At 34.1% G+C, this 10,193-nt stretch overlaps 1 protein-coding gene across 1 annotated transcript; it reads left to right on the forward strand.

Moving 5' to 3' along the window:
- Positions 1-2,340: 2,340 nt before the first annotated feature.
- On the forward strand, positions 2,341-7,012 carry LOC112702851 (probable anion transporter 4, chloroplastic). Its single transcript, XM_025754048.3, has 9 exons — positions 2,341-2,941; positions 3,380-3,606; positions 3,880-4,249; positions 4,588-4,632; positions 4,737-4,883; positions 5,212-5,349; positions 5,439-5,472; positions 6,293-6,472; positions 6,619-7,012. Exons 1-9 carry the CDS (start codon positions 2,501-2,503, stop codon positions 6,624-6,626), a joined length of 1,590 nt encoding a protein of 529 aa, XP_025609833.1. The 5' UTR covers positions 2,341-2,500; the 3' UTR covers positions 6,627-7,012.
- Positions 7,013-10,193: the final 3,181 nt, after the last annotated feature.

A 10,193-nucleotide genomic window follows, 5' to 3' on the forward strand; every position in this document is an offset into this window, starting at 1 on the left:
CAACCTACGCCGAAAATTCTGAGTTTGAAGACAGACCGAGGCCGTCCAAGAAGCGATTGAACAAGCTTCACCGTATTGAATTTAGAGAACAAAAATGGAAAATGGTTGAAATTAATATCGAGGCAGCATTCGTCTTTGATGTAGTCTATGCGGTTGCCTTGATCATCCTCCTCGACAGTGCCTAGGGGCCGCAGATTAGCGATAATCCTTCCATGTTCATGGTGTTTGTTGATATTGCTCAGGACTAGGGTATTGTTGGAATCAGAATAAAATTCTGCTAAAATTTTGGGTTGGTAGTTGTAGAGTGGAAAATTTGGGGATATGAGTGCAATAGCGAAGTAGCGGATAGGGTAAGAAACTAACGACAATAGTTAAAGCTAGGGTTTTGAATTTGGGAATGGAGAAGAAGGAATTAGACACCACCAACAATGCTATGCTATTCTTCACCCACTCAAGCTTCCTCTATCTTGCTCTACTGATCCAATTTCACATTTTTATTGATCTATTTACTTTAGTTTGCATTCCTGAATGAATTTCTAATTTCTATGATGCAGCACAAATTCATACTATGGTACACTTGTAGAATATCTGGAGTTCAAAATCACAAAGGCTTGCCTCCGGAGATGGCAGCGCCTGTTGAGGTTAGGCGGTGGCGGCGGGAAAGCCGCACCTCTCGGTCGTAGCGTCGTTTTGAGCTAACCGGTCCAGAAAGCTTGCGGATTTTGTATGGCGGCAGTGATGGTGGTAGTCGGGGATGAGAGTGGCGGTGAAGAAGAGTTTGGGTAGTGGTGGGATTTGAGATTAGAAAAGTGGTGGTAAAAATAAGAGTAATTTAGAGATTTTTTGTGATTCTTTAGTGTTTGGATAATTTTGTTGTGCAAAAATTATATTTCATGGGTACAAATGGTAATTTCTTTCTTCTATGGATAGATATATCATCGTTTTCAACTTTCATGGGTAAAAATGATAGTTTACTCTTTTTAAAATTTTATCAAACATGCTAAAAAAATAAAAGAAATTTTCTAACAACTTAACCACCTACAAAGAAGTTTACATCAAGGTTCTGAAAACTAGTTTGAACCAATTGATCGAGCTGTGAATTGATGAAAAAGACAGATTAGTCAGAAGGCATAACTGTTGGATTTCAAAACTATGATTGAATCGTTGAATCAGCCAAAAACCATCCGATAGAATCGAACCGAGACCTAGCCGGTTTTCAAAACTTTGCACCAAATGGCGCCATTTTGTTCAGAGAATGAGAAACCCTAAGCTAAGCTGTGATTCTGCGAAGCACTCTCTCACGCAGTCACTCCTTCTCCTTCCTCTCAAACTTGAGCTCTTTCCTCACTCCCACACTTGCTCTGTCCAGCCACCGCCGCCGTTGAAGCCACCGCCCTGCTCGAAGCTAGTGTCTCCACCATTGTTTTAACTTTGAAGCCACCATCACCGCTACAATTGGTCTCGCCTCGTTCCTCCATCACGCAGCTACTGTCCCGCTGCGCTCCATGCCTTTAGCCTCGTCAGCCCTTCCGTCGTGTTCTTTGTTCCTCTCTGTGCTCTGCCTGCTCTCTGTAGAAGGTATTTTTTAACAGTAATTGTTATTTACTTGTTTTAATTGGTTAGTTAATTTGTGTTTTATTATTATTATCATTAGTCATTACTGTAGTTTAGGATTGTGGATGATCTTGAATATTGATTTTAATATGTTGTGGTTCTATTAATTGATTAATTTGATTCTAATATTCATATTTTTTATTTGAACCTTAGTGTATTTTAAAGTTTCAATTGTTCTTGTTATTTAAAATCTAAAAATCTGAAATCTTGATAATCTTTATTAGTTTCTGAAAAATTTGTTAATTTTTTGTTAAAATTATGCTAAAATCTTATTAAAATTGTGATCAATATACTAGGGGCTGAAAATATTGTTAATTTTTTGTTAAAATTATGTTGAAGTATAACCTTTTATTTGTAAATGATCGAATATTTATGATTGATTTCATTAATTTAATAATTTTTTTATTTCTTCTAATCATCTTAATGAGTTTAATAGTGATATATTAACTAATAAGTGATCAATTGTTAATAATTAATGAAATAAAAAAAATTATATTAAATTTTAGTTGATATAATATTTTAAATTTAAAAGATATTTTAAAATTTATATTACTATTTGACTATAATTATATTTTAAAATATTTATTAATAATTTATTTATTATTTTATTATAAAATAATTTTTTTATTTTTTTAGTGACTAAAATAATTTTTTAATTAAAGTATAATTAGATTAATAAATTAATAAACCAATAATTAAAACGATTGAATCACCGGTTCGATTTTTAGATCCTTGCTTTACGTCTACGGTCTACGCACATTCAAGCTACACTCACAATCAGCAAGAACCAAGGTCATTGCCGTAATTTCGTAGTCAGCATTCAACAAACCCGCCCCGTCAGATAGTCAGTCACTGTCGGAACTCTTCTTCTTCCTCCTCCGGCGTCATGTCCCTTTTCTTCGCCCCCGCTCTCGGAGGAGCAGCCGCCTTAAAAGCCATTCCTTCGCCGCAAAAGAACCACCGTACCAGAACCTCCGATCAGCTCTACCTCCTCTCTTCGCAAATTCACTGGCTCAATGCCTCCCCTTCTTCTCTTCGTCCTCTTCGCTCCGTTCAACAACGCCTTCGAGTTCGGGTTTCTTCAAACGACGCTCACTTCAACTCCATTCCCGACAAGAACGAACCGTACAACCAGAAACGACAGCAGCAGCAGCAGCAACTGGAACCGAGTTTTACAGAGTTCATCACTTCGGAGAGGGTGAAAGTGGTGGCGATGCTTGCTCTCGCTCTTGCTCTGTGTAACGCCGATCGCGTCGTCATGTCAGTCGCCATCGTGCCGTTGTCCCTCGCCAATGGCTGGAGCCGCGCTTTTGCCGGTGTCGTTCAGGTATCTCTTTCCCACACATGCACACCACATGTTTGAAGAATTGCATCCGAGTTATCTATTTTTAGTTTGAATTAGCATAATTTTGCATCCAAGATTCAAGAGAAGTTAATCAGTTCAAAATTGTTAGAAGCATGTTGAGTAGTATCTGGTAAGTTTACTTGGCTCAAAAGCAGATTAGTCTGAGTCAACTAGACTTACATTATTGGATACTAAGTTCAGAACAGTTTCATCAGAATTTTAGGAAAGCCGAAAAATAAAATAAACTAATAAAAAAGATGTTTTTGTCATTTTGATTTGATAACTTAAGTCAAACTAACATTTTTCTGGTTCTTGATTGATGCTTCTTCAAAGTGTTTGAAGAACTCACTATGCTGATTAATATTCTGAGGAGAAATTTGGAGGTTTTTTTAATTGATGTTTGATGGGTGTGCATATCAGTCGTCTTTTCTCTGGGGTTATTTCGCTTCACCTATAGCTGGAGGTATGTTGGTTGATCACTATGGCGGCAAGGTGGTCATGGCTTGGGGAGTGGCACTGTGGTCGCTGGCAACTTTTCTTACTCCCTTTGCTGCGGAGAACTCGCTTTTGGCACTGCTTGCTGTTCGTGCTTTGCTCGGCATAGCTGAAGGAGTTGCTCTTCCTTCCATGAATAACATGGTGGCCAGGTATTGAACAGTGACATGGGTTTGATTTGTGCAAGTATTCATTTTCAGATGGCACCAAGAATATCACATTTTATAGTTATGATTAGTTTTTCTCATGACATGACTTGGTTGTCACTTCATGATGATTGTATATATGATAACTAGAATACGGCTATAAGGTTATGACTTATGAGTTTAATACATGGCCTTTGATTTGTCAATTTGTGATGATTTTCTGATGTTGCTGGAGCAAGAGAGGCTTGATCATGACTGAGTTTTGTTCTTCCCTGTTAGATGGTTTCCTCAAACTGAACGCGCAAGGGCTGTTGGAATTTCAATGGCTGGGTTTCAGCTTGGATGCGCATTAGGGCTCTCACTTTCTCCAATCCTTATGTCACAAGGTGGTATATTTGGTCCATTTGTGATTTTTGGCTTGTCTGGGTTTCTTTGGGTCTTGGTATGGTTATCTGCAACGTCCAGCACTCCTGACCAAAGTCCTCAGATATCACAATATGAATTGGAGTATATATTGAATAAAAGGCAAAATTCTGTTGCCGTTGAGACAGCAAAAACCAGGAAAGTTAAAGTGATCCCTCCTTTCAGGCGCTTGTTTTCTAAGATGCCAACATGGTCTCTAATTGTTGCAAATTCCATGCATAGCTGGGTAATGCTTGATATTTATTGTACCTGATTATTTTATAATTGCAGGCATTCTTAATAGTTGATAAATTTTCATATTTGATAGCAACATTACCATTTGTTATTTCCCAGCTAGAGACTCTTATAATGCATGAAGTAATCCTCATCTTTTGTTATTCCCCAATAGAGAAATATAAGAGATAGTCCCGAAATATGGATATTGACCCCTTTCCTCAACATCATGTTTATTCTCTCATTCATTATTTTGATGATTTTTTCCATGCAAACTTTGTTATTTGTTTATTTATTTATTTATTTATTGTTTGTTGTCATTTCCTTAACTTCCCCTCCTCTATTTCACAGGGGTTTTTTATTGTTCTTTCTTGGATGCCCATATACTTCAACTCGGTAAGACTTATCCTGTTTTATACTTTATGATTGTCAAAGGTCAAGCAATAAAGATTTAGAAATCAAAACTTCATGTTCCATGTCTAAATAATTTCTCATCATAGGTATATCACGTGGATCTCAGGCATGCAGCATGGTTCAGTGCTGTTCCATGGGCTGTGATGGCTATCATGAATTACATGTCTGGCTTGTTGTCCGATATGATGATACAAAGTGGCACAAGTGTCACTTTGACTCGTAAAATTATGCAGGTACATCACATTCACTTATTGAACCAAGTAACCATTTTGAATGATTATTTGATACTTATGCATAAAATATCTTGCTAGGTTGGTCCTTAACTCAAGTTCTTTCAATACATCTCTTATTTTCTTAATCTATAAATTTTTTTATTTTTTTTTTTTGTCTTTGGCAGTTGTGATATTCTAGTTCAGGAGAATTGAGAATAACTAGTCAAATATTTGTCCTGGATATTTTTAAGGCTTTTACTCTATTCTATTCATATCATAGTTTGGGTTTAGCCTTTTCTCACTGGATATTAGTTTTAATGATGATATTTATTCTGCACTCTCACTGCAGACCATTGGTTTTGTTGGTCCTGGAGTTTGTCTCATCGGGTTGGCAACAGCAAAGAATCCCTCCATTGGTGCTGCTTGGCTTACTGTAGCTTTTGGCCTGAAATCTTTCAGTCACTCTGGCTTTCTTGTGAACCTTCAGGTATCTGATTTCAATCATATAAGAAATAAATAAATTCAGTCAAACATCATTGAGTTCTCATTTAACATTCACTTTATTTATTATAACAGGAGATTGCACCAAAATATTCTGGCGTTTTACATGGTATGATTTCATCTTTATCTCGTAAGCTTATGGGGATTGTATACACGTTGGTGTTATGAAACACATATCTAATGACATTGGATCTAGTGCAATCTAGTTTTGGTAAATGGGTAAGGGTAATTTGGTAGCTATGGTCTCTGATCTAGAATCAAGTATTGCTTAACAAGTGGCAGAACTAAATTGAAGAGCTACTCTTGTATGTTTAAAGTAAGAATGGAATTTGCCAAGCTGTGATACCATAGTCTAAAGCATCCATCAGTGCCCTTCACTTGGATTGTGTTTGTGATTAAGGTTTTGGAGGAAGGGGGAGGATGGAAGGGTTTGAACATTGATGAGTAAAATGGGCTCATATTTACTTCCTTTCCCTTTAAAAATCTCAATTCACAAACACACCCATATTTTCTTAAGCCAAGGTAGATACAATGGTTGAATACCCTTGGATCCATGTATTGCATATTGTGGGAATATACCCTCACTAAAATTTGAGAACATGTTTAGAAATATATGGATATATACACTTGTTGCCCTCAAGATTTTATTAAATTTGACTGCATACATACTAGGATAACAATTATGTGAAACTTCTTATTCGAATACCTTTATCTTTGCCCCCACTCTCAAAATTTTATGTGGTATATACAATACATGAAACTTCTGGATTTTCCTTTTAACATTACTTTCCTGGTTCTTACTGCATATGAGGGGGAAAAAACATAGGGTAACATAACGTGCAACATCTGATAAAAGATGAGAAAATAACAGTCTGCGTATTCTAGAATAAGATCTCTCATAAAGAAAACTTATTGATTCCTTGTTCTAGGAATTTCAAATACGGCTGCAACATTGGCTGCTATAATTGGAACAGTTGGAGCTGGCTATTTTGTTGAGCTAGTTGGTTCCTTCCCAGGATTTCTGTGGCTTACATCACTTCTGTATTTTCTTTCTGCTCTTTTCTACTACCTCTTCTCAACTGCAGAGAGAGTAAATTTTGATGATCCTGGTGAGTATAAATGTACGGCGGCATTTATCTTTCAACATTTCAGTTTATTTGAATTTTTTAGGTGCAGAGTATTATTTGCTTTTTTGTAGCTTTCAAGTCTCCTTGTATTAAATGCTGATGAAATTTATGTCAAACCCTCTTGACAGTTAGCTGAAGAGTATCAGAAACGGTATGCTGCATTGTACAGAACAATCTCTTGTAGTATATGAAAAGGAAATTAGATGAAGAATGGAAAAAATGGTTACATTGTGAAGTTGGTCTTTTCTATAAAACAGACTCTAACCTTCTTCAATTACCTGGCGTATAACCATTGATGTATAATTGTATAGTTTGTTTTGGTCACCCTTGATGGTATTTGTTTTGGGTGCATTTGGAGTTCTAGGTCTTCTCAGATGTGGAAAATATGCTAAACAGGGTATCCTTTTCTTTGCTTCTAAACATCTTTCTAATAATAACTGACTGAAGGATTTTTTTTTTTAAAAAAAATCTAAAACATAGATTGTATCTATCTCTTATTTAATAAGCATGGCTATTTATTTATGGGTTTATTTAATTTAAATTCCATTAAGGCGTAAATTTTCATCCGATAATCATTGACAAGTGTTATATATACAAGTTATTTTGATTTACAAGTCATACAAGTTGGACTAAATCCAACAAAAAGGACGCTCACACATACGAGTGTGTCAACACGCGCGCTACTCAATGGTTTTCATAGCGCGCTTTGCGTTCCTCTTTCTCCTCCTCTTTCTTATTCTTCTTTCTCTTTGCGTTTCTTCTACTTTTTCTTCACGTGTTTCATTTTCATCGTCGTTTTTTTACTACTGTTGTTGTAAGAAGATGAAGAAGAAGAAGCAGTAGAAGATGAGAAGGAGAAAGAAGAAGAGTTTTGAATTATGCAGAACTTATCAGAATAAAAATACATCCAAATATCTTTGTATTGCACCCAAATTTGTTGCAAATACAGAAAAATATTTCTTTTAATGCTGTATTTTTTTCTTCTTTTTTTCCTTATTTCTTTCTTTCTTTTAGTTAAATGAATGTAAATTTATCCTCTTACAAGTAATTTTGCAGCATTACGTGTTTCTTCTTTGTTTGATTTTTTTGTTTTTATTCTTGTTAAGAGAGTAAAACAAGAAGAAATTTAAGAAGGTAAAACAAAGAAAAAAACAGCAGAAGATGAGAAGGAGGAAGAGGAAGAGTTTTGAATTATGCAGAACATATCAGAATAAAAATATACCAAAATATCTTAGTGTTACACCCAAATTTGCTGCAAATACAGAAAAATGTTTCTTCTAATGTTGCATTTTTTTCTTCTTTTTTTCCTTATTTTTTTCTTTCTTTTATTTAAATGAATGTAAGTTCATCCTCTTCTAAGTACTTTTGCAGCATTATATGTTTCTTCTTCTTCTTTGTTTGATTTTTTTGTTTTTATTCTTGTTAAGAGAATAAAACAAGAAGAAACTTGAAAAGGTAAAACATAAGAAAAAAAGCAGCAGAAGATGAGAAGGAGGAGAAGGAAGAGTTTTGAATTATGCAGAACTTATCAGAATAAAAATACACCCAAATATTTTCGTGTTACACCCAAATTTGTTGCAAATATAGAAAAATATTTCTGCTACATTTTTTTCTTCTGAATTGAACCACACATCAACCACTTGATTGGATTCAAAACAATAATCAATTTCGTTCTGGTTCAATTGACAATCTGAACCTGAATTATTCATTATCTTTAACAACGAGATAACTGATGATGGAGGAGAAAGAGAAAAAAAAAGAAAGAAAAAAATTTCAATGAAAAAAGAAGGAGGAGAAAGAGGAAGAGCTGGTGTTGATGACGATGATAACGAATAAGAAGAAGAAGAAGAACGTGCAATAACGGTATAAAACTCGTGAATATAAATGACTTGTAAAGACTTGTATGGAAAAAACGCTTGTATGTGGAGAATAATTCATAATGATTTTAGTAATTGAACTTTAAACATGCTTAGTTTGATTTTTATGTCTTATATCTATGAATCAAATTGAATTTTTTTTTGTTGTCATCTTATAAATTGAATTTTTGTCTTTTTGCAATTAACTGAATTGTAATAGATAGACAGATGGCTAGTTGGAATTGTGACAAGTGTTTAATTAGGGGTGACAATGAGTAGAGTAGGGTAGGTTTGAATCCAACCCTAATCCTACCTGTGAGTACTCGACTCTACCTGTGAGTTATAAAAAAGATAACAATTTTATTATATAACTTGATGATAATTTAAAATAGAATTGATTTTTATGTAAATAAAAAATATTAAATTATCAATTAATGATTTTCTTTTAGTGGCTAAGGATATTTTGCATTTAGTGAGAGGTCTTTGATTCAATATTCACTTAAAATATGTTTTTATATAAGTATACAATATATACATATATAGAGTACGGATTGGTCGTAGGAGTGAGCACGGGTAGCAGGTACTCGATTACCCGTCCGAACTCGAACCGAACCAATTAAATTGGTTTTGAAACCAACGGGTAATCGGGTCCGACCCGAACCAAACTGATGGTTTTTGTTTGGTTCGGGTATCGGTTTTGGGGGTGCGGAACCCGAACCAACCCGAGAACCCGATCATATATTAATTAAATAAAAATATATATATAGCTTTTTCATTAGATAATGATTATTCATTATTAATATGTTTGGATTTTAATGAGTTTAGTTTTTAATGTATTTGGTGTTTAACATGTTTGGATTATTTCTATCGGTGTTACATGTTTATTGTACTTGTTGAATTTTTAAGATAAAAAATTGGTTTTTTTTTATAAATTTCAAAGTCATTGGGTACCCAATTATCCGAATTAAACCAATCCGTTCTTAATCGGTTTTGTTTGGTTTAGTTCGAGTACATGTACAAAAAAAACGTAAGTTCGAACCGAACTGTACCAATTACATTTTGATCGGTTCGATTCTAATTTTACTATAAATTCGAACCAAATCGACCCGTGCTCACTCCTAGTTGGTCGGGTAGAGTTGAGACTCAACCCGCACCTAATCGACCTACACAAAAATCCTACTCGTATCCTATCCTACCCACTACGGATCGAATTGACAACCCTACCCGACTGAATAAAATCGAATTAGATACTCACGAGTAGGATACATATATATTGCCACCCCTATGTTTAACTAGGAAATCAATTTTATAAAATTAAATTTCATTGAATTGTTGAATGGATTCAATAATCAATATGGTAAAATAACGTGATTAGGTCTAAGATCTTAATTTCCACCTATACAGAAAATTTTAGTTCCTCTTTCTTCTCTCTATCTAATTTAACATTAAAAAAAATCAAACTACATTAAAATTTTAAAAAATTATTTATGACACCAATTTATTATTTTATTTTTTAGAATAAAATATTTTGGATAGCTAGTCAAAGGGGAGAATGTATTTTTTTTAGAATGTTTAAAATTTTGAGGGATAAAAAACTACATATAGATATTTGATTATTGGTAATGCAACAATTAATAAATATTAAAAAAGTTAAATATTAGTTGTTGTTGATTAAATTATTTTGGTACCAAACATTTCTGATGTATCATTATTTGATTATTTACTCGAATTGACTATAGATTTTAGAGTGCGTATTTCTATAAGCCTGTTTAATCGAAAATTAATGGATAAATCACATAAATAAATCAAATAGAAATTAATATTATACATGTTTTAAAATAAAATGA

The sequence above is a fragment of the Arachis hypogaea genome, chromosome 7, assembly GCF_003086295.3.
Source record: "Arachis hypogaea cultivar Tifrunner chromosome 7, arahy.Tifrunner.gnm2.J5K5, whole genome shotgun sequence".
Taxonomy (NCBI): domain Eukaryota; kingdom Viridiplantae; phylum Streptophyta; class Magnoliopsida; order Fabales; family Fabaceae; genus Arachis; species Arachis hypogaea.

Bases quoted from the DNA above. Each gene is read 5' to 3' on its own strand.
- LOC112702851 (XM_025754048.3), top strand. From the start codon at position 2,501: ATGTCCCTTTTCTTCGCCCCCGCTCTCGGAGGAGCAGCCGCCTTAAAA. The intron at 2,942-3,379 runs GTATCTCTTTCC...TGTGCATATCAG, and splicing joins CTTTTGCCGGTGTCGTTCAG to TCGTCTTTTCTCTGGGGTTA. The intron at 4,633-4,736 runs GTAAGACTTATC...TTCTCATCATAG, and splicing joins TGCCCATATACTTCAACTCG to GTATATCACGTGGATCTCAG.